The following is a 24,558-nucleotide window of genomic DNA, read 5'->3' as shown; positions in this document are numbered from 1 at the left end:
TTTGTTTGGGAACGTTTCCCAGACGGCCTCCACGTGTGGACACCTGGCACCTCGCAGGTGCACGATGACTGTTTCTTTCAACAGTCAAGTTCAAGTGCTGGGAAGGAAGGAGCTGTAAATGGCCACCCTCTCCCACCCAGCCATTCTCCTCCTGACGCCTCCGGGACCCTGACTGAAGCCTAGAGATGTTGGCGTGGCAGGTGTCACTTCCTCCACTACAGTCATGTGGGAGCAAAGCCACGCGGGAAGCCCTGTGCGCCCAGAGCTGTAAGGGCAGCTGCCCTTTGGTCTGGCTGGAATTCATTCCCCTGCTGTGAGAACTGCACCCAAGTCTCCCTGAGGGGCCATCCCTACCCACTCCACACGGTCTGGGTCAGAGCTGCGTGCCCCTGTTACACAGGCAGTTGTCCTTCTTTGGTTCAGGCTACTTAAAGTTGGGCTAGTGCCACAAGAGCCTTGAATAATCCGTGAACTAAAGCACAGGCTGAAAAAATGCTGGGTGTTGGAAAGGACAGGATGTGGTTTGGGGCAGCGTAAAGGGTCGCTCTCCAAGCATGTTGCCTGGACCAACATCCTCATCATCTCCAGGGAGCAAGTTAGAGATACAGAATCTCGGGCCCTGTCCCAGACCTACTGAATTTGACCCAGCATCGCAAGAAAACTCCAGAAAAAAACCCTAAGCAACTCTGGTGTCTGTTATGTGCTGGGAGCCGCTGTGTGGCACATGGGCCCTGAAGTAAGACTCGCTGGTTCAGATCTGGGTCCCCGACCTCTTTGTGTCTCAGTTTCCTCATGAGGGAAACGAGGAGCCCTTGTACAGTGCCTGGCACACAGCAAGCCTCAGCGATGCCAGCTCTGAACATGGGGTCCCTGGCAGAAACGGGGGCAGGGACCTCGTAAGAGGGCCTGCTGTCTCCAGCCACTGAGGGTCTGAGCAGCTGCTGGCGAGCACTAGGAATCTGCATGTCCTCTGGAAGAGTACATAGGCTTTGGACCAAATACTGACCACAAAGGGAGAAGGCTGAGCATTCTAGAAAGGGGAGAGTGTGGGGGGCCAAACTGTAGAGTGGGGACACAGGAGTGCCTCGGGGATCTGGGTTCAGAGTGTCAAATAGGGCATGGGTGAGGGCTGGTACTGCGCAGCGGGATGGGCAGCCATGGGAAAATGGGACTGAAAAGGTTCTCTGAGAGGGGGTGGGGTCTGATTAAAGAATTTGCTTCTTGGGGAGGGTCTAGCTCAGTGGCAGAGCGCATGCTTAGCATGCACAAGGCCCTGGGTTCAGTCCCAGCACCTCCTCAACAACAAGTAAACCTAACTACCTCCCCTCAAAAAAAAAAAAACAAAACAGCAGGTAAGAATTTGCTTTTTACCTTGTGTGCAACGGGCAACCTGAATGATTTTGAGCAAAGGAACAAGACAGTCAGTGACACGACGACAGAGTGGTATTAAAATCCATCTGCCCCCCAGTTTGCGGTCGGTAGATTATGTTACGTGCACAGACCACAGAGAAAAGTCTGGAAGGGCAGCCACCTAAACATTAACGGTGATCGTCTCTGCGTGGGGAGGTGACTTGGATGTTTTACTGTCTTCTTCCTGCTCAGCTGTATTTTCTAATTTTTCTGCAAAGGACATGCCTCGCTTGCATAATTAAAAAAACAATAAAAGCTGTAAATAATTAACACGCTCTCTCTTCAGGGCTTACAACTGGATGGCTGCATTTTCAACTCAGTTGAAATATTTCAAATATTTGCTGGATTCCTGGCCTTAAAAAAAAAAAGGCCCCACTGAAACACACGCAGCCAGTGGTGCTGTGCGGGCTGGACGGGTGGGGAGGTAAACTGAGTCCTGGCCCCCAGATCCCAGCCAGTACCCTCTCCCAAGCACAGGGATGCCCTCTGAATCCCTTGTGAAGTTTATCCTCGAGGTTTACTGGAATCACAGCTCGTGGTTCCTAAGGCTGCGGGCGCACGTGGAAGTGACTGCGGCGGCCGCGCGCCCTACCTTTTGGAGACGATGCTCAGGGTTCTCTGCCTGCTGCTCCCACGAAGTGTCTTTGCCCTCCTGCGAGGCAGTGCTTTCTTCCATCCTGGCTCGGACACCCGGTCCTGGGATGTCACCGCGGGGACTGCTGGGTCAGAGAGCTGAAAATACCAGGCCTGCTGGCATCACGCTGCTCACAGCCCTCGTGGTGGGAACAACACAGAAGGGGTCTCTCTGCAGACAGGACGCCCATCTGGGGAAACCAGGCATGGGAATGCCGCACTGCCAAATGGGCTGAGCGTTCCTAGCTGGAAACTTCTGGAACCCTGCCTGTGCTGGATGCACAGACCTTTGGAGATGACTAGAGACCTAGGGCACACTGTGGCCGGCTCCTTCCCCTTCCCCAACTCTGTCTCCCCAGGAACCCCCCTGCCCAACGCCTGACTGCCTTTTGGGGGAAGGAGGGCTATGCTGGGCCTTGGTCCCCCCTCTCTTGGGCCCAGCACAATCCTTACTAATCCACTACTCTTGGGGGACCCAGAGTTATTCTGGACAGAGTTTCATTTCACTTTTTGCCTCTGTTACCAGGAAGCACAGAATGAAGTTTTATGTCTAGTTATGAAAAATATCTTTTTATGAAAAATATCTCACCCAGAGTCTCGGGTACAATAATTCTTTCCTTTGAAACTTCTTTTTTCAGGGTTTTCTTTTGTTTCATTTTACATTTTTAGCCTTTATTCTTCCCTGCCCTGTATGTGGTAGCCCCAACTTCCCCCGGGAGCAGGCAGAGAAGACGTTATAATGGACAACAGATGCTGCAAGGGACGCCTTCCTACTTTCTCTCCATCATTGTAAGTCCTGCCCGCTAAGCGCTCTCCCTCAGCCCCCAGGGCCCTGGGGCGGAGCTGGATGTTACCTTCAACATCTGCGTCTGCCCTCCTCCTCCGGGCCTGGTCCTGGGCCATCCTCCAGACACAGCCTTGCTCACTGGCCGGGCATCCGGACCCTCCTCTGGGGGGCTGTCGCCAGGGAAGTGCAGTGCCAGGTACACGGAAGCATCCTTCTCCTTCTGCTCCATAGGCAGAGGGAGGCTGCGGCTTAAGCAACACCACGTGAGCCGGGGTTCGGCCCTCAGTGAGGGGAAAGGGCCCTGGGCCCCACTGAGCCCCAGAGTCTCTGCCTGGGTACCCACGGCCAGCTCAGGCCAGCCTGGGGCCGAGAGGGCCGAGAGGAAGGAGCTGGGCTGGCGGGAGCAGCATGGACTGAGCCCCGCTGGCCGCTCTGGAGAAGGACTTTCTTCTGCCGAGACACTCTCAGGAGGCCCCCTCAACTCCCTGTTGGGTTCCCAGGGGCTCAGGACGCCCCCAGAGGGGCAGGCTCTTGCAGCAGTGCTGCTCCCGCAGAGTGCTTGGGTGTCGTGGGTCTCACTCCCTCGGGAGTCACACACTGGGGTGGGCAGGAAGGAGGCCGCCCTCCTGGGGGCCCCGGCTGCTGGGAGGCCAGTGTCCAGGCCCCCTTTCTCCTCTCCAAGCACCCGCTTTCTCCTGTCCCGTGGCCCGGACCAGCTGGGGTCCTCCCAGAAGCTGTCTGCTCCACCTGGGACCTGGCTTAAAGCTGGGCAGGGAGGCAAGAGGGCCCCCAGCCCTGATCTGACAAAGGATGCCCGTTCCTCCAGGTACCCGCTCCTGCAGAGAGGGTCTGGGCCCTGGTCTGGCTTCTGGGTGACGGGAGGTGGGGGATGGGTCTCTCCCTGGGGTAATCTGAGGAGGTACTGAGGAAGAAAAGAGGTATCCACTGGAGCAGTGAGGATGCTGGGAGTCCGAGGCTGGGTGGCTGCCAGGGAGGGACCCCTGGGGGCTGTAGGACACAGCAGAGAATCCTTGTTCTGTGGCCCCACGTGCCTTAGGGCCCCAGAAGCAACTTCAGGGGAGGCGCTGGAGGCTTTCCCAGGCTCGCCCAGTCGCCCAGCCCTAACCCTCACTGTGCAGTCACCACTTCCAGGCAGCTCTCCTGGCTTCTCCCTGGGATCACTGTCCTGGTTCTGAGCAGGTGGGGAGGTGGCTTGCACAGGACCCCCAGGGGTCTCTCCTCCTGCTCTCAGGGGCTCCTGGCAGCTTAGCTCCTCCACCTTCAGCTTCTTCCTCTCCGAGGGGAGCTCCTCCTCTGTGGGCTGGGGCTCCCAAGAGCTATCGCCGGGCCATCTCAGGACAACATGAGCCCGCTGACAGGTCTCCTTTGAGCCACTACTACCATGGGTGCTGCCTTCCAGCTTGGGGTCTGGCAAACCTGGCCTGGAAGCCTCTAGGTCACCTCCTTCTGGGGGACCAAGCTCTGGGGGCAGCTGAAACCCCAGCTCCAGCCCCCTATTTGGAGGAAGCAGAGGGCTCTTGTTGCCCAGACAGGGGGGTTCCCTGCAGCTGAGGGCATTCACCCCTGGCTGGTCACTGCCTCCCCCTCTGGCCACTGTCTTCCTCTGCTTTGGGGGCTGGGTCACCAAGAAGCCCTCCAGGGCTGGCGGACTTGCCGAAGGTGCTGGCTTGGCCCCCAAAGACGTGTCCCCTGGGACAGGGGTCCTCCTTGCATCCTGGGATGGGGCTGCGCCCTTGCTCCCTGCTGCCTCTTCTTGCAGAGGGCGGTCCAGCTCAGCCCCACCGGCCCCTGTCACCTCCCTCGCCTGCTTGCCTCCTTGGTGGCTGCCTTTCATTTTCTGGTAGATTCTCTTGAAAGTCTCGTTCCCGTACACCTGCCACTTCTCCTGGGAGAACATCTTCAGCTTCCTCGGGCTCCGCTTCCTTGCCGCGCCCTGGCCCTTGCTGGCCGCCCCCTCCCCAGCAGCGCTCTTCCCATCCGGGTCCTCTGGGGGGGTCGGCATCTCTCCGGTCGGGGGACCCGGCAAGTCCTCCACCGCAGCCTGTCTGACCAGGGCCCTGGGGTGACCGCTGGGGACATCGGCTGGGCGCGCGGGGGCGGGCCTGGCGCTCAGAGGTTTCTGCCTCCGCAGCCAGGCGTCCTGGGGGTCCGGCGGCTCGGGCCACGTCCTGGTGCCCTCGACGAAGGGCAGCGAGTTGCTCCTGGTGACGGGCACGCACTCCGTGCCGGTGGAGAGCTGAGTGGGGACCGAGTGGAAGAAGAGGGGCCGCGCCTTGTCGGGCGGCGTGAAGGTGGAGCGCGCGGCGCCCAGGGCGGCGGGCCTCCTCCGGCCGGGCTCGGGCGGCCGCAGGTCGAAGTGGAACGAGTCCTTGTAGGTGTAGGGCATGGGCAGGTCGATGCTGCCCTGCTTGGACAGGACCGTCTTGCGGGGCCGCACGTTGTCCAGCTGGGGGTCGTCCACCACGGCCTGGTTGTGCGAGATGAGCCGGGCGATGCGCTCCTCCAGCCGCCTCTTCTCCAGCTCCAGGCCGGCCGGCCGCCCCCCGCGCCCGGGCCCCGGGCCGCCCTCGCCCTCGGACTCGGCGCTGTGCTCCGACAGGCTGTGCAGGGGGCTGCCGGCGGCCGGCGGCTGCTCGGCGCTGTCCGAGCGGGACAGGTAGCCCGAGTCGGTGCTCTCGCACTTCCTCAGCCGGCCCTCCGCGGCCCTGGCCTCCGCGGGCTTCTCCGCGGCGCTCGGCCTGCCGGCCGTCGGGGACCTCTGCTCCGGCAGCTTCCGCCTCGGCTGCGCGCCGGCCGGCGGGGGCCCGGGCGCCGCGTCCAGAGCGGCCTCTCGGACGTCGAACGCGGACCCTGGGCCGGGAACAGTTTCGGACTTCACGTCTAGACTCTTGGCAACCGGGGACCCATGTGCAGTGGGCGCCGGGCAGAGCCCAGCCGCTTGGGAGCCCAGAGAACGGGGTCTCTGTGACCGCCTGCCAGCAGCTCCTGCGGGCTCTCCAGCCTTGTCCCCTTCCTCCGGGAGGCTGCTCCCACCGCCCTCGGACTCCGAGGACAGCCGGGAGTTGTTGAGGTGCGTCTGGGTCCGTCTGTGCTTGTACAGGTTGCTCTGGGTCTTAAAGGCGATGCCGCAGGTGGCACAGGGGAAGGGCCTCTCTCCTGTGTGGGACCTGATGTGCTTCTCCAAGACGCTGGGCTTCAGGCAGTCCCGGCCACAGTGTGGACACAGGTACTTGCCTGCGTTCCGCACCTTGCCTGGGCTGCCCAGCGTGGGCCCCAGGCCTGGAGACAGGACGGGCAGAGGCCCCACTATGTTCACCGTGAGCGTTGGGGCGGCTGGCTTCCCCACTTGGGTGGGGCCAGGCCCTTCGGGCTGCAGCATAGGGCTGAGGATGAAGGGCATGCCCCCACCTTCCAGGCTGCCCGTCAGGAGTGGGGCACGTGGCTGGAGTCCCCCCGGAGGCACTGTGTGGTACAGTGGGATGGGCAGGGCCTTTAGAAACACGGTGGGGGCCAGGCTTTGCTCCGGCGGCAGGATGACAGGACCCAGGGTCAGGTGAGGCGAGGCCTGCCCACCTGGGGCCCCTAGGGGACCAGAAGCTGGAGCTGGCTGGTCCCTGGCAGGCGAGGTAGCGCAGGTGAGGTCTGGCACCTCCATCCCACATCATCTGGGTGGCCTGGGATGCCGGGCAACCTGTGGGCAACAATCAGACTTTACTGTGGGTACCTCTCTTCTCTCTTTGCACAGTAAACACTTCCCTACCCCCCATCTGGCATTTTATCACCTCCACTGAAGCCACAACCATCCCCAAGAAAAATACCCTTATCCCCACATAAGGCAAGGGGAAACTGAGGCTCAGAGAGTGAAAGTGACCTGTCGTGCAGCTGATACACGGTCTGTATGAATCTTGTCTCTTATTTAATATGTCATAGGGAACTTATGATTCTTGCCCTATACACAGGTCCATGGCAGGCTTGTCACTGTTGTCCCCTGACACCTAGCACAGTGCCCTGTGCAGAGGAGATGCTCAGAAAATGTGCTGACTTCATGAAAAGGAAAACTTGTGTAGCTCAGCAAGGTCCTCGAAGTCCATAGTGATTCCATGTACTGAGTGAGTCCCTTTTCTCACTTGGGACTCGGTTTCTAGATCTGTAAAATGGGCAGAGAATCAGCACCTCCCTAGGGCCCTTTCCACTCTGGAGTTCTGAGTCTGCTGTTGGATAAGGACAGTAAGGAATAAAACTGACCTGAGGGGAGTCTTACTAGATTTAGCAAATGAAAGTACAGGACTCCCAGCTAACTTTGAACTTCAGATAAACAACGCCTAATTCTTTAATATCATTTTGTCCCAGTTCTTGTATGGGTCTTGCATATACTAAGAAGTACATGTTATTTACCTGAAATCAAAATGTAACTGAACACCCTATATTTTATCTGGCCACCCCAGCAGGAAAAAGAGCACGTCTTCAGCCTCAGGATCAGGCTTGGGTCTCTGCTCAAAGATGGGGCTTCCAAAGCCCCTCCAGACCTGGCTGGGATCCAGGTGGTTCCCTCCCAGCCATGGTGAAGAGCTGGGCAAATGAGAGGCAAGGGAGCAAGAAAGACCCAGCGTGCTCTTCCAGCCATGGAAAGGAAAGCCTGATGCAGTGGGAAAATGTCAGACAGGCCCACGGCTGCACGTTGGGGGTCTCCAGATGCTTCCCTAGGCACTTATCCCTCAGGAGCCCCATAAACACACGTTAGCCACTTCCTAGCTTAGCTCCTCAAGAAAAACAAATCCAAATTCCAGCCTCAGCAGCAAGGTTGCTCAGGGAGAAATAGTGGCAGCTCACACTGGCTACAAGAGCTGACTGCTAAATCTTCAGACATTTTGCAAGCCAGTTGTTACACATGGCCATAATTAAAAGTTAAATTATATAAACTTTCAAGTCAGTAAAGCCATATTAACAACAAAGTTCCTACAACTGGATATTCACATGCAAAAGGAGGAAAGTGAACCCCTAACCTCACACCACATACAAAAACTGACTCAAAACTGATCAAAGACCAAACTGTAAGAGCTAAAACTACAAAACTCTCAGACAGAAACATAGGAGTGAATTTTCATGACCCTAAATTTGGCAGTGAATTCTAAGATATGACACCAAAAGCACAAGCAATTCAACAAAAAAGATAAATTGGACTCCTTCAAAATTAAAACCTTTTGTACATCAAAGGACACTATCAAGTAAGTAAAAAGACAACATACGGAATGGGAGAAAATATTTGCAAATCACATACATGATCCATCCAGAATATATAAGGAACCCTTTCAACTCCATAACAAAAAGATAAGCAACTTAATTTAAAAATGAGCAAAGGACTTGAATAGACATTTCTGCAAGGAAGATACAGAAATGGCTAAAAGCACATGTAAGGATGTTCCGTATCACTAGTCATTTCAAAATGCAAATCAAAACCACAGTGAAATATGACTTCACATCAACTAGCGGGGCTGTAGTAGTAGTAGTAATAATAATAAACTGAAACAAACAAGCACTGGTGAGGATGTGGAGAAATTTTCACCCCTAAACACTGCTAGTGAGAATGGAACGTTATACAGCCACCGTGGAAAACGTTTCAGCAGTTCCTCAAAAAGTTAAACATAGAACAATCGTACAACCCAGAAATTCCACTTCTAGGAATAGACCCAAAAGAACTGAGAAAAAGGTGTCCAAACAAACACTCGTACCTAAATGTTGTTAACAGCGCAATTCAAAACAGCTAAAAAGCAGAAACAACCCAAACGTCCACCAGCTGATGAGCGGGTAAACAAAATACAATCTATCTGTACAATGGGGTATTATTTGACCATAAAAAGGAAGGAAGCACTAACACAGGCTACAACATAGGCAGAGCTTAAAACAGGATGTTAAGTGAAAAACGCCAGTCTCAAAAGGCCACATTGTATGATTCCATTTATATATATTTATATATATAATATATATAAACCCAGAATAGGCAAGTTCATAGATACAAAGAACAGATTAGAGTGGTTGCCAGGGACGGAGAGAGAGAGAGAGAGAGAGAGAGGAGTGGCGGCCTAGCTGGGTGCAGGAATCCCTTTGGGGTGATGAAACTGTCCTGGATCTAGATGGAGGTTGTAGTTGTACAAGGTTATGAATGCACTAAATGCCACCGGATCATAGAGTTAAAGTGGTGACTTTCATGGTATGTGAATTTTACCCCCACAGACAAAAGGAACTAAATATTCAAAGCTCACCATTTACTACTTTATTACATCTTAACCTGATCAGCACTGGAGGTTTCTCACGAGGACTGCATCGGGACGCCGGCGATACTACGCAACGGCGCGGCACTCCACATCTCCACCTCTTTCCAGCCACACGATCAGGAATGCCATGTTCATAGCCTGGGCTTGGCTGCGCCGGGAGTATTTATACTACAGAAATTGGCAAGTGCTACACCCAGTCCTTTATTCTCTTGTATCCCGAGACTATCTCTCCCGGTCTCTGTGCCTCCTAAACCTCACATTACAGATCTCTCACAGCACCGTGCCACCAGCCTCCAAAAATCTGAGATCTTTTCATTTTTTTAAGGAAAGATTTAAGGACCGAACTCGTTAAAGATTAGTCGGTGCTTCTAGAATTCCTAGGCACTGATGGGGATGGAAGACAAGGTGCCTTTCTACTTTCTGCTTTCTACTAGCTGAGGCATTTCGAGGTGCTTCCCAGGGGAACCGTCAGACCCGCCTTCCTGGCCCTGCTTCCCCTGCTTGCCGGTGGACGCCCCTGAGACCCGGCTCCCAGCCGCTTGGGCAGAGTTACTGAGAGGATCAGATGAAGCAACGTGTGTGAAAACACGGAGGGTGGCGTCAGGCACAGAGGAAGTGCTCATATGAGTTTCCAGTGATACGCCAAAATATTTTGAACGGGCGAATCCTCCCCACCCCACCTTTCCTCCTACCCCTTGTCTCTTTCCCATCAGTCAGCGCACCAGGTCCCGTTCAGCACCTCTGGGAAGGGCTGCCGTCTCAGGTGCAGTTCCCAAGGAAAGGAGGTTATGACGAGGATTCTGTTTGGGAGGTGATTTCAGGCAAGCCTTGCGGAGGAGTGGGAGTGCTGGGGCAAAGGAAGCTATCAAGAGTGTGTCATCCAGCAAGTCCACACCCAGGGCAGCTGGAACTCCATTCAGCTGGGGAACAACGAGAGACCATACAGAACACGTTATCCACCCAGGGGCTGACGGAGCAGGGCTGTGCTGGCGTGCGCGGCTGGCCAAGAGGAGGCACCGGGCAGGCTCTGCGGTCCTAGAAAGGCTCGCGCCTGGCAGGGCTGCCTGCAACTCGTTCCCAAATGGTAAGTGCGAAACTGATGCAACACTGTAAACCGACTATACTTCAATTTAAAAAGAAAAGAAGCAAAATGGTAAGGGCAGAGGGGGATAGATGAGCAGGGCTTCCATGGGTGCTGCCGTGGCAGAAACAGAGTAAAGACTTCTGAACTCCCAAAGCCCAGACCCTGAGGGGACTCTGAGGAGGGTGAGCCGGTTTTCCCCATCCTCGGGCATGACAGTCCCCAGCTGGGAGCAGGTGGCAAGGAAGAGGGTCAGGAGGGAGGCGATGAGACCCTCCGACTCTGGCTTCAGCAGGGAGTTGGGTGGAGAGGTGATCTAGGACCCATTTCCCAGGGCCCTCAGGGGAGCACAGAGCAACAACAGCCGCAGCATGTGTCCAAGCAGGGGGGCCGGAGGAAGCCCCCCGGGTTCCGCGCCCAGCACTGTGCAGCCCGGGATGAACCCCAGGGCAGTCAGGAGGGGGCTGGGAGTGGCCGGGGAAAAAGGGTCAGACCGAGGACGGTGCTACATGAGGGTGAATCAGCAGGGGGCCTGCTTGGGGAGCAGGGGGCTGAGCACCACCAGTCCTCCCAGATCAGCCCATCCTCAGGGGAGAGAGAAAAGCAGCCCAGAACCGACTGCCTCGGGGTGGGAGGAACAGGCTTCAAAATAGAAATTCCAGAAAAAGAGCGCTCCATTTCTGACACACCTGACACGATTATTATTTTGCTCTCTCTGCAGCCTGTTCCGTGAACACAGCAGTGTCGACGCCGTTAGTAGCAGCCGATCGCTGCCAGCGAGGTAGCAAGCCCACAACGCCTTCCTCCGGGAGGTGACACTCTCCCCGGGGAACCTCACAGGACTGCCGCTGATGCTTCTCCATCTGAACCAAGGAGGGGCAAGTCCTACATCCTTGCTGGGCTGAGGGGGAAAGTGAGGGCAGGTGCGTCGGAGAAGGCTCTGGGAGGACCACCTGCTCAGCTAGACTCGTTGCCAAGTTCTCCCCTACCCTTGTCACCAGCCCCAGGGTCCACCCTGTGGAGAGCTCGCCGGACCCCTCGCTTCCTCCATCTGCCGCGTGTGCCACTCCCCACCCCCGTCCTGAACGCCCCCCACAAACTGTTCTTCGGTGCGAGTGTGCGGCCCCACGGGGAGGTGAGCAGAGTGGTGGGAGGAACCCGAGGGAAAGAATCAATTCTTTCCAAAGCCCCTTTTCTTCAAAACAACCCACAAGGGGTCTTGGGCAAAAAAAAAAAAAAGAGAGAGAGAGAGAGGACAGGAAAGTGGGAATGCCACAAATAGGTTTTAAAAAGTCGCATTTTGGGCCCTGAGAGAGAAGGCTATAGAGAAATGGATTAAACATGCTCAGCAGATGGAACCTCCCAGAAAGAACGTGGGTGCTGCGACTGTTGTTTCAGTTCAAGCTTCCCAAACTTCCATCCATCCCGCGTGCCCGGCACCCGCTGCACTGCAGGTGGGGCCCCTTGCTTCCTCCCCATCCCTGGGAACCTGAAGTACCATCACTGAAAAAGGAAACCGAGTGCATCAGAACGCGAGTGTACTTAGCGCCACTGAGCTGCACACTTAAAAGTGGTTACAATAATCAATTTTATGTTACGTATATTTTACAACTTTTAAAAAGTAAAAAAAAGGTGGGGGAGGTAGAGGGGAATGATATCATTACCCCATAAGCCGAAAGCTTATTTTCTTACAAAAACCTGCAGACCGAAGTTTATAGCAGCTTTATTCATAATTGCTAAAACTTCGAAGCAACCAAGATGTCCTTCAGTAGGTGGATGAATAAATAAACCTTGGTGCCTCCAGACAGTGGAATATTATTCAGCATTAAAAAGAAATGAGCTATCAAGCCATGAAAAGACAAGGAGGAAACTTAAATGCATGTTACTAAGTGAAGGAAGCCAATCTGAAAAGGCTACATACCGTATGATTCCAACTACCTGACATTCTGGAAAAGGCAAAACCATGAAGACAGTAAAAAGATCAGTGGTTTCCTGGGGGAAGGAGGGAGGAATAGATGGTGCACAGATTTTTAGGGCAGTGAAACTATCCGACATAATGTTGCGGCATCGGGTACAGGTCAGTATGCATTTGTCTAAACCCACAGAACGTACAACTCTGAGTGACTTCAGTTAATAATAATGTAAGGACTTCATTTAATATATGTATGGACTTCAGTTAATAATAATGTATCAATATTGGCTCATCAGTTAGAACAAAAGTGCCACGCTCAGAGAAGGGAGCCCTCCTATGCTGTCGGTAGGAATGTAAATTGGTGCAACCACAATGGAAAACAGTATGGAGGTTCCTTAGAAAACTACAAATAGAGCTACCATATGATCCAGCAATCCCACTTCTGGGCATATATCCATAAAAGACAAAAACTGTAATTCGAAAAGATACAAGCACCCCAACGGTCATAGAAGCAGTATTTACAATAGCCAAGACATGGAAACAACCTAAATGTCCATTGAGAGATGACTGGATAAAGAAGACGTGAGATAGATAGACAGATAGATAGATAGATACACACACACACAATGAAAAACTACTCAGCCATAAAAACAGAATAGAATAATGTCATTTGCAGTAACATGGATGGACCTGGAGATCATCATTTTAAGTGAAGTAAGCTGGAAAGAGAAAGAAAGATACCACATGATACCACTCATATGTGGAATCTAGAAAAAGAAAGAAGAGGAACAATGACCTCATCTACAAAACAGAAACAGACTTGCAGACATAGTAAACAATCTCATGGTTACAAGGGAAAAGGGGTGGAAAGGGATAAATTTGGGAGTATGAGATTTGCAAGTGATAACCACTATAAATAAAAATAGATTAAAAAAGCAAATTTCTTCTTATAGCACAGGGAACTTTATTCAATATCTTGTAATAACCTTTAATGAAAAAGAACATGAAAAGGAATATATGTATGTATGTGTGTGTGTATATATATACATATACACACACATTATGCTGTACACCAGAAATTGACACATTTTAACTGACTGTAGTTCGATTAAAAATAATAATAATAATAAAATAAAAGAGTGGGGAAAAAAGAATGCTTGGAATCTCAGGAAGGATAAAGAACAGTAGAAAGAGTAAAAATAGAGGTGAATACAGTGTTTCCTTTTGAATTTTCTAAATGAGGTTTGACGGTAGAAACAAAAACACTCATGTGTTGAGAAGAAATCATTGCGACAATAGTAAAAGCGAGAAGGTAAGGGAGGAGGAGTCTCCACAGCTCACTCCCTTGGTAAAGAAGCAACGCCAGTAACTGTGAGGAGTTGCAACTCTGTGATGCGCTGCCTGGAGCAACCACGTCATCGACACGAGGACATCCGATGGAGCCTGTCTGAACCACAGACATGATCACCTCGCAGCCACAGAGCCTCAGGTTGGAGAGAAGGCATCTACAGCCTTCTTGACAGCGAAGCTCCAGCCCTGCACAGCCCAAGCAAGCCCATCTGTGGCTGGGGGTCCACACAGACCGGCCGCTCCCTCTGCCAGCCCCACTTCCCTCCCCGCAGCCCGTGAGTTCTGACAGCCTCTGTCCTCGTGGGTGTCTGGACAGTGCGCACCCACAACTCCGGCTGCCCGTTGCCGGCTTTCTGCCTGCGCTCCACAGGGTTGCCTGCCTACTGTTGGCTCAGCAGTGGCAGATGAGCTCCATTCTGGCCAAACCAGCCGACGTCTCCGCTCTTTCTGGGACTAAACCACAACTTCTCCATTGGAGTCTGAACCCCGTCCAAGAGTGCCCTTTCTTGGGTACTCTCTCTCTCAATCTTAGGGTACCACATAGAGATTTCTCATATCTTATAGTTACTCTTTCATTACAGTTCATCATTCTTATCTTAAACTTCCCCAGTATAACCTACTATGTGATTCCTATCTCCTGATTAGATACAAACACTACAGAATAGGTACTGAGAGTGGTCCCAAGACATAGATCCCTAAAGATGGGGTCTGGGGATTGATTTGGTCACACCCTTGGACTTGAGCATGATGCTGAGATCCTTGCCAATGAGAGATATGATGCTGCAACCCATGATGGCCGTGGCATCACAATTAATCAGCTGTCACCTGTGGTAGATTGTGATAAAGTGCCAATGGGAGCACGTGCCGTGGGAACTCAAGCATCTTCTGCTCTGGCCCCATGGCGGGAACTATGATGGCAAGGGATGTGGTGCAAGAGGAATTTTTTTTGAGTGCCCTTGAGCGCTTGCAGAGAGAACCACAAGCTCAGGTCAGTAACTCCCACGTCAAGTCACGGTCTGAGAATCAGACTGCATCCACGGCAGCCCTAAAAAAGTCTCTTATTTCTTGTAGCCACAGGGCTGACATGGCTGAAAATCAAACACAAAATTTAATGGTGCAGGTTGCTGCATTTAAATGGCAGTTGAATTCAAAGTCTCACCAAGTTTCTCAGGTGAAAATTAGGGCATTAATTGGGTAATAAGGAGGTCCTGAAACCTGGCCTAAGGACATCTTATTGGACCTGGAGAAACTGACAACGTTGACCTCTGAGTCATTCTGAGCCCCTCTGACCAGTAACAGGAGCTTGTCCTCCAGTATCCAAGACCAGTCTTCCTCAGCTCGAAAACCCCATCGTATCCTAACCTGGGGCAGATGCTTTGAAGGGCTTGTTCACTCTTCTCAGAATCCGTCATAACCGCCTCTTTGGCCAGGGGACCCTTGATCAGAGCCAAGTGTCAGCATGATTCAGGGGACAGGTACACACCATGACCCAGGAGGGGAAGAAAGCTGATTGAAGGAAAGGCCGGATCCCCTTGAAAAAGAACCTTGCACTATTGCCATGAAGACACTCTGTCAGCATTCCTCTGAGCCTTCCCCAAACGGACCTATGTGATGGTGATTTGGGGAGAAAGTAAATACTCAAACCTTTCAGGGATTACTAGATACCCCAAGAGTTAAAGAGCCCAGAGCAGCTGAGGTTCTGCCCTGCGGGCATCGGAAATCAGAGTGGGCACCTGAAGGAGAAAGTCATAGGTCTGAACTTCAACCTCGCGTCCACCTACAGAGACGGGGACCGGGGTGGGGGCTTTGCGTGTGATCCTCCGCGTGGTCCAGGAATGAGTTACTTACATGCCTGAATCCTGCTCTACTTCCTTGAATTCCTCATATTTTTAACTTACACATAAGTTTTTGGAGCTTAACTTTATAACCTAGTCTCTAGGGAACAGAATATTCCGTGAGCCCTGGGCTGGATCTGAGGAGTCAATAAAATCGCCCGTGATGGATACAATGACTGGGGCTTCTCATTGTGAAAACGAGTGAGAACGTCTTCATTCGTAAGAAAGAGAGATGGATCTTGCTGGGCAGAAACAGGGGGTCATTCTGTTGCTTTAAGGAAGCTCCAATGTATATAAAAGGATGCGAGTGGAAGCTGAGTAGCCCAAGGGATGAGCTGCATTGATTGCCTCTCAGCTCCAAACGCAACCCTTCAGCATACACTGCAGTTTAGGCAATGCAGCTCCCGTAAGCGTTTCACCTTCAGGGTGGGCACGGTGCGCAGTTTTCTCAAGAGAGGACGCTGGAGGGACACTTCAGGAGGCTGAGACTTCCTGCAAATTCCAGCAGAAGCCAGGGAGAGGGTCAATGGGATGGCTCTGAAGGCGTACCCCGGAACCTCCCCCGCCACCCGCCCCAGACACACGCCCCGTACGACCCGCCGCCTCAGCCCGGCGCTTCCTTGTCTGCAGCCCCCACGTGTGGAAACCAGAGCTCCTGCTCAGGCTTCACGCAGTCAGCCTGGGACCCAGACGGTCCCCTTGGACGTGCAGCTCCTTCCGCAGCCGCACACAGCCCGCCGGTGGCCACTCCCTCTCCCGTGCGCACAGCGCATGAGTTCTGACAGGCTTTGTCCCCGCGGCCTGGCAACTCCAGACAAGCTCCAGTCTGGCTAAAGCAGCCAACTCCTCTGCTGTCTGGTGGCCAGACCTTAGCTTCTCCAGTGAGGTCTGAACCTCTCCCAAGTCTGCCTTTTCTCTTGATCCTCGAAGCACCACACCGTCCTCTTATGTCTGCCAGGTGCTCTTTACAGAGTTAATCATCCTTACGAGACTTCCACTTTCTGATTGGACCCAGATCGCTACACCAGGACAGCTCGTGTCCCAGGCCCTCAGACAAACCTGAGCAAATCTAAGGAACTGAAATCACACAAGTGTTCTCTGACCGTAACAGAATCAAACTGGAAATCAATAATAGAGAGAGAACAGGAAGAATCTTCAAACACTTGGAAACGAGGCAGCAGACGGCGAAATAACCTGCAGGTCAAAGGGGAAGTGTCGGGGCAGCCAAAAAACACACTAAGCGGACAAAAATGGGTATTTAACATCTCGGAATTTGTGGGACACTCTGAGTCCTTGCGGAGGGGGAGTTTATAGCACAGAATGCTTATTTTAGAAAAGACAGAGAGTCTCAAACCAATGATCCAAGCTCCTACCTCAATAATCTAGTAAAAGAAAAGCACAGGAAACCCAGAGTACACAGGAGGAAGGAAGGGGGGAGGGTCCAGCTCAGCGGCAGAGTGCGTGCTCAGCATGCACGAGGCCCTGGGCTCAACCCCCAGTCCCTCCGTTAAATGAATGAATGAATGAATGAATGAATCTGATTACCTCCTCCACCCCCCAAAAAAATTTTAAAAAAGAAAGAAAAGGAAAGAAGCCAATTCAATTAGAACAGAAAAATAAAGTCAATGAAATAAATAAAGTCAATGAAAGAAAAAAGCTCATTCCTTAGTAATATCAATAAAATGGATCTTTAGAATCTCTAAAGATTTAGAGATTTAGAACGGGGAAAGGAGGGAAGACAGAAATGACCAACATCAGGCGTGAAGCAGGGCATCTCACTACAGACCCTGCAGGTATCAAAAGGACAGAACAGAAATACTGTGAATAACTCCATCCACACACGTTTGATAACTTAAGTGAAATGGACGAATTCCACGAAAAGCACAAATTACCACAATTCACCAAATACAGAACAGATAATTTGCATAGCACTGTAACTATTAAGCAGGCCAAATTTGTAATTTTAAAACTCCCCCGAAGGCAAAAAAAAAAAAAAAAACCCCAAAAGTCCCCAAAAAGCAGTTTCCAGGTCCTGATGGCTTCACTGAAAAACTCAGCCTAATGTTTAAAGCATTAACACCAATTCCACACAACTTCTTCCAAGAAACAAAAGAAGAGGGAGTGATTCCTCATTAATTTCACGGAGCTAGATATTACCTTGACACCAAAGCCAGACAAAGATAGTCTTAAAAAAAAACAAACAAACCCACTACAGAGCAATATCCCTTCACGAATACAGGTGCAAAATCCTTCACAAAATATGAGCAAGTAGAGTCTGCAACATAAAATGAATTACACACCATGAGCAAGGGTTCCCAGGCTACACTGAGATAGCTCACCATGTTCACAGAGTAAAGAAGAAAAATCACATGATTGTAGCAACTGCTGTAGAAAAAGCTTTTGACAAAAATCAACACCTATCCACAATAAAACCTCTCAGAAAACAGACATAGAGGGAAAGCCTCTCAACTTGATGAAGTGATTCTACGGAACTTCTAGAGCTAACCATATATTTAATGGCAGGAAACGAAATACTTCCTCCCAAAGGGCAGGAGCAAGATGGGGTTGCCACCCACCACTTTTATTTAATGTGAAACGTAGTGCTGGAAGCTCCGACAAAGCCAGAAGGGAAACAAGAATCACACAGACAGGAGGGGAAGAAATAAAACTGCCCCTATTTGCAGATGGCATGGCTGTCTACGCAGAGACTCCCAAGACATCTAAAAAAATAAATAAATAAATAATAAAAAACCTTCCTAGAACCAATAAATTCAGTAAAGTCACAGGATACAAGATCAACATACAAAAAAATTAATCCTACTTCTGCACACTAGCAATGGACAGTTGGAAACCAAAATTTAAAACACAGTGTCATTTATAATCACTCAAAACGAACAAGCAGACAACACAGGGTCTGCAAGCTGAAAACGACAGAGCGCTGCTGAAGGGACGCAAAGGAAATCTGAAGAAAGAAAGAAATACATTGTGTTCATGGCCTGGAAGACGGAACATAATGCAGATGTCAGTTCTTCCTAAATTGATCTACAGACTTAATTCAATTCCTATCAAAATCCCAGTAAGTTTTTTTTCTTTGTGGGCCTAGACAAGATTATTCTAAAATGTATACAGGAAAGTAAAGGAACCAGAATAACTCCGTTTTGAAGAAGGATAATAAAAGGGGGAGAATCAGTCTACCTGACTGGGAAACTTACCACACAGAGTGGCGGCAGTCAGGATGGCGTCACCTGGGCAGGGGAGCAGACGCACAGCTCATTTAAACAGAAATGTTTTGAAAACCAGAAACAGACTCACACAAATAAGCCCAACTGATTTTTAACAAAGGTTCAAAAGCGATTTGGTGGAAAGAGTGTAACCCTCTCAACAAACGGTGCTGGAGTAACTGACAACCACAGGCAGAAACAATCCAGCCTCAAGTAAACCTCACACTTCACTGGTGCAAACGTTACCTCAAATGCAGAAAAGGGGAGGGCAGAGCTCTTTGGTAAAGCACAGTGTTAGCATTCACAAGCTCCCGGGATCGATCCCCAGTACCTCCATTAAAAAAAAATAATAAGTAAGTAAAATTAGCTTAAAAAAAAAGTAAAACAGGCTTCAGTGGAAACTGTAAAACAATAAAGCTCTAGGGAAAAAAAAAATAGAAAATCTTCAGAGTCCAGGGCACAGGGAAGAGTTCTCAGACTTGATACCAAAGGCACAAGACACACAAGGAGATATTGGTAAACTGGATCTCATCAAAATTTAAAATATTTGCTCCACGAGAGCTCCTGCTCTGAAGAGGATGAAAACACCAGCTACAGACCAGGAGAACATCTTTGCAAGCCCAGCATCTAACAAAGGACTTGCGTCGAGAATACTAAAACTAAACATTAAAAAAAAAAAAATTCAACAACAATCCAATCAGAAAATGAACAAAGGACATGAAGAGACATCTCGCCAAAAATACAAAGATGAAAACAGCACAGGAAAAGCCGTTTGGCTCCGTTAGCCATCAGAGAAATGCAAATGGAAACCACAGCGAGGTGTCACTGCACCCCCCCCCCAAGGATGAAAGTGAAAAGCAGTGACACCGCCAAACGCAGGCGAGGATGCGGTAATGTCAGGTGAGTTGCTGGTGTGGCTGTGAAGTGGCAAGGCCATTCGGGAAAAAAGTCTGGCAGTGTCTTAAAAAAAAAAAAAAAAGTTAAACAGGCCGCACCCATTCAACCCAGAATTTACACGCCTGGCCTTTTTTTATCCAGAGAAGTGAAAACTTAGGTTCACACAGGAGCCTGCACACAAGTGTTCACGGCAGTTTTACTCACAGTAGCCAAAAGCCACTTAGCCCTGATGTCTTTCAACAGGTGAGGACTGAAGCCAACATGGGTACATCCGTCTCCTAGAGTATGACTCAGCCATGAAAAGGAGCAAAGGGTTACATGGAACAATCTAGATGAACCTCCAGAGAATTATGCTGAGTGAAAAAAGTCAATCCCGAAGGACACACCTGGTAATTTCATTTATACAACATTCTGGAAATGACAAGTCATGGAACCGGAGAACAGGTGAGTGGTTACCAGGGTTTAAGAGGAGGAGAGCGGGAGGGAAGTGGGTGTGGTCGCATCCTGACTGCATCACTCTGCCCCTTGTGATTTGCAAGATATTCCTCTTGGGGGGGGCCACTGGGGACATGCTATCTCTCTGTATTATTTCTTATAACTGCATGCGAATCTACAAAGATTTCAAAACAAAAAGGGCTGATTTATAAAAAGAATAAGTAGTCAATAAATAAATGAAAAGAGAGAGCATTGAAACTGAAACAACCTTCGCAGCGTGTGTCAGTGTTAAAGGCAGCGTCTAGAGTTTACCTAAAACCACGTCTCTAGGCCTGGGCGCCACAAGGCTGCCCTTGGGGAAGCGCTGACTCAACGCACATCATTTTCCCTGGCCTGGTTTTCTTTGGATCAACTCACTGGTCCTTAGGCAACCTTACAGTCAAAGGACACGTTACATCACTACCGTGTATGGAGAGGTTCCGTCATTGTGTGAGTGCAGAACAATCATGGTCCAACTACAAGCAAAGCAATCAGGACCCACAAAGACCTCTCTCTCGGTTGCAAGGCAAATGGGGGAAAGGCTGCCTACGGATGCCCATGAAGGACTCTGTAGAAATTCCAGAATGCGACCTTCAGGGCAGCTTGACTATCTCTACTGAACCACACCCAAGGGCGGTGGAGTGCCCGGGCCTCGGAGACAAGACCTGTCCTTGAACCTTTGCTCCGCCACCTACAGACTCTGTGACTTTGGATACGTCCTCACCTCTCCAAGCCGTGTTTCCCTTTTCTAGAAAGTGGGGCTCACACCCCCTTTATCAAAGGGCTGGATAACCAACCAGTGGATGTGATACTGTGGGCACAGAAAACACTCCGCCTGCTAGGTTTTTGCCTCTCAGTCACACACAGTCCTCCCCGACTCCCTTCTACAGTCTTGTTTCTCTACATGCATGTCTGTGGTCTCTACCACCAGAAAGGTCTCTGGCTGGGACCCGTGGGCCCCTCCTGGTGGCCTCATTTCCCTTCAGCAACAAGGCAGTGATTATTTAGGGGTTTTTGCATGGGAGTCCCCCTCCCCCGACTTCCTGGTCGAAGTAGAGCTGAGGAAGCAAGTCTTCATCCCTTGGCATCTCAAAATCTCCCCACGGCCCCCGAGATTTCTACAGATTTCTAAACACTCGCTCTAATGAATATCGGTCTGTGACCCTGCATGCTTGCCCTTCGCCAGGGCGATAGAATTAGGGTGGTTAAAAGGCACATTATTTTAAACATGCCCTGACGTTTATTCTGCTTTTCCCAGTCAGCTGATACTATCTTTCTAAGTTGCATCCTGTCCCGCCTCGCTTTCTGGCAGATAACATCTCTAGTTTCAGTCTCACAGAGAGATTTGCTACGGGAACAGGGAAGCGTGGTACCTCTCAGGACATGGGTTCCACGGCTTATCTGACAGACCCTCCAACTCTTAGCTATTTTGGAAACTGGGAAGCCAAATATACGTAGAAATACATGGTCCGGGGTCCATGATCCCTTATAAATCTCGTTGAAAAATGCTACCCTTGGGTGGTTGACCAGTACAACTGCTATAAATAGCATCTCTATCAGATACCTTGATACCTAGATTAGACTGTACAGTCTGTTTTTCAAACTCTTGGGCCAATAGAAATGATGCTTCTCACCAATTCACACCTTTGGTTTAATTAGGGCCACATCATCGACAAAAGAACGGCTTCCAAACCCACAAAATCCCTTATAGGTTGGTTTCTGTTCAGTGGAATGTGGATTGTGGACTTGGTTTCCGACAGCCATTATGATTTGCAGTAAATATTTTGACAATAGTAACAGTGGTGTTAGGCACACAGGAGAATTATCAAACTGGGTCAGGCCCAGCTTCACGCTGCATTTTCTTTTTAACTGCATGCTTGAAGATAAACATATCATTAAGAGCACAGGATTTAAAAAAGAAAAAAGAGCTGTGTTTTCTATATGACTATCTCAAGGAGGACGTTACATACCTTGATGAAGAGTGATGTATTTGCAGCCGGTGATGCTCCGATTCAAAGACAAATGACCTGGCCTGAAACTGAGGGGATGTCCACAGCCCAGAAAAGACAACGGGGCAGGTCTCCCAGAGCAGAGAGGAGCTGGCCTGGCCCTCCCCCAACTTTCTTCGCTGAGATGGCGGCTCAGATGTCCTCCCTGGTCCCCACCTGGCATCTCCGAGGACAGAGATGCCTGTCCCGCATCTTAGAAAATAAAATAAAAAAGGATGGCCTCCCGTGGCTTGGCCTTTGAGTCACCTCGCTGAGAAAAGCACGGTGCTGAGCAACCTGGAGGAGACTCAGGCTGGGGTGGAACTTGGGCTGGCTCAGAAATAGGAAGTCAACTCTTTTCTATACATTACTAATGTCACAGTAGCAGCCCACAGAAAACAGGAAGAGAGAGACACCAAGAACAGAAAAACACAGAGCCACAGCCAAGGCCTGCAGTCACTGTGATTGCCGAGCTAACACCCGTCCACAGGGCAGGCTGCCTGGAAGCGGAGGAGTCCCAGCCGGCGCACCAGAGATGTGGCTGCGCCACACAGGCCGGTAAGAATTAGAGCCTGGGTGCGCCTCTTCCTGAGCGTGGGGTTGGAGGAGCATCTGTAGAGCCTCCAGTGTCACCCTGGGGGTTCCTGAGGGCCCAGATCAAGCACTTCCATTGCCGGTGATGACAGCGGAAGGCCTCACGAGGCTTTCTGCGATGCTGTCTTTATTTAAGATTTCTGATCGCAGACACAGAGAACAAACTAATGGCTGCCAGTTGGGGGGTGGGGGCAACATAGGGGTCAGGGAGCAGGAGGAACAAACTACCGGGTATAAGATCACCTCAAGGACGTGTTGTGCGCCGCGGGGAATACAGCCAATGTCTGGCAGTAACTGTAAATGGAACGTGACCTTTAAAATTGTATTAAAAATTTTTTTTTAATTTTTAACTCAAAATAAATCTTAAAAAAAAGAAAAAAAGACATTGAAAGGCATCTGATCTCATTCAAAACCCCTGGGCTTTAACTTCATTCAGACATGCTTACGTACCGGGCTTCGTCACTCACCAGCTGTCAGCTGGGATTTAATCTCATTGCTGCAGTTTCCCTAATGATAAAATACTTACTTTACCACTATCATAGGGTACTCCCTACATTAATTATTGCTTTATTTCATTTAATTATGTAGTTTGAATAGGTTTTTAAAGAATATCTTAGAAAATGAAAAAAATTAAAATGTGATGTTTTGTTTAATATGGAATTATTTGCATTAATTTTTATTTTCAAGATGTTACACAAAAATATTGTCTTGATGACTCAGTTTAGGGCACCCCTAAATTCTGCATCTGTGGTGAGTCCTCTGTCTCCCTGCCCTAGTCCCTGCCCTGCTCTCTCTGACTTTGGAAGGAGCAAACACAGGAGTGATGGAAGGTGAAAAATGCAATCAATACAATCCATAAACATATGAAAATATAATCAATAATCGAAATAATTTTTCTCAAAGGTGGAGGTTGAGAGGCAAAAATGAATCTCTAAGCCAGAATGCCAGTGAATGAAAAGAAAGGCCTTTGGGGGTGACCCAGGGCAGACCAGAAGCAGGACTGGCCATGCGGAGTAGCAATATGTTAACCCTTTTAGGCCAGTTTCCATTGCTTTGAAACATCCCTTTTTTTCACTGGGGAGAAGAATGCTTCCTTACCCTGCTTTGCCATCAGTAATACTCAGCGGGTCACGTATCCAAGCCTCGTGTTTAGCTAGACCTGGTTTGGGGGGTAATTTCATTTGGCTGAGTGAGTTGGTCTTTGGAAGAACCAGATTGTGCATTTTCATGTGGCATCAGTGCTCAGGCATCTCGCTGGCCGTGTGAGCCACTCTGCGTGCAAGAGGCCACAGCACTATTTACAATAGCCACGACATGGAGACAACCTAAATGTCCATCAATAGATGAGCAGATAAAGAAGTTGTGGTGTAACTTGCAATGTTCCATATGCCATGGAACATTACTCAGCCATAAAAAACAATGAAATAATTCCATTGGCAGCAACACAGATGGACCTAGAGATTATCAGATTAACTGAAGTAAGTCAGGCAGAGAAAGACAAATATATGATATCACTTATATGTGGAATCTAAAAAATGACACAAACTTTGTTTACAAACCAAAAAGACTCACAGACACAGAAAACAAACCATGGTTACCAAAGGGGAAAGGGCAGATATATATATTTTATACATATATCTATGTATAAAATAGATAAACAACAAGGACCTACTATAGGGCACAGGGGACTGTATTAAATATCTTGTTATAACCTATAATGGAAAGGATCTGAAAAGAAAAAAAATATATATGTATGTATATGTATAGCTGAATCACTTTGCTGTACACTTGAAACTAACATTGTAAATCAACTACACTTCAATAAAAATAATAATACAAAAGAGGCTGCAGGGAGCAGACAGGTAAGAATGGGAAAGAGACAGATGCAGAGCCAGGAACAGAGCAATGCATCCTAATGGGTGGACCTCACCCATGTAACACAGCTGCACCTCCAGTGCCCCCTCCCCTCCCCCAGGACCCTCAGACATCCCAGAGCCCAGCACTGACACCAGCATCCGTCCTGCATTACTGGTCCCTGCAGCTCTCCCAGTGTTAAACATCATAGACCCACCTCTGGCCACGA

General features: G+C 50.1%; 1 protein-coding gene across 2 annotated transcripts in view; it reads right to left on the bottom strand.

Moving 5' to 3' along the window:
* The window catches only part of ZNF831 (zinc finger protein 831), a 119,903-nt gene extending 97,209 nt beyond the window's left edge, over positions 1-22,694 (bottom strand). For both annotated transcript variants that reach the window (XM_032461462.1, XM_032461461.1), the window contains exons 1-3: positions 21,864-22,694; positions 2,898-6,542; positions 2,003-2,142 (exon numbers count right to left, since the gene is read on the bottom strand). In XM_032461462.1, coding sequence (XP_032317353.1) covers positions 2,003-2,142; positions 2,898-6,506 — 3,749 coding nt within the window. In that variant the 5' untranslated portion in view covers positions 6,507-6,542; positions 21,864-22,694. The remainder of the gene's footprint in view (positions 1-2,002; positions 2,143-2,897; positions 6,543-21,863) is intronic.
* Positions 22,695-24,558: the final 1,864 nt, after the last annotated feature.

This window comes from Camelus ferus, chromosome 19, assembly GCF_009834535.1.
Source record: "Camelus ferus isolate YT-003-E chromosome 19, BCGSAC_Cfer_1.0, whole genome shotgun sequence".
In the NCBI taxonomy this organism is placed as follows: domain Eukaryota; kingdom Metazoa; phylum Chordata; class Mammalia; order Artiodactyla; family Camelidae; genus Camelus; species Camelus ferus.
This window is presented reverse-complemented; position numbering and strand designations above follow the sequence as displayed.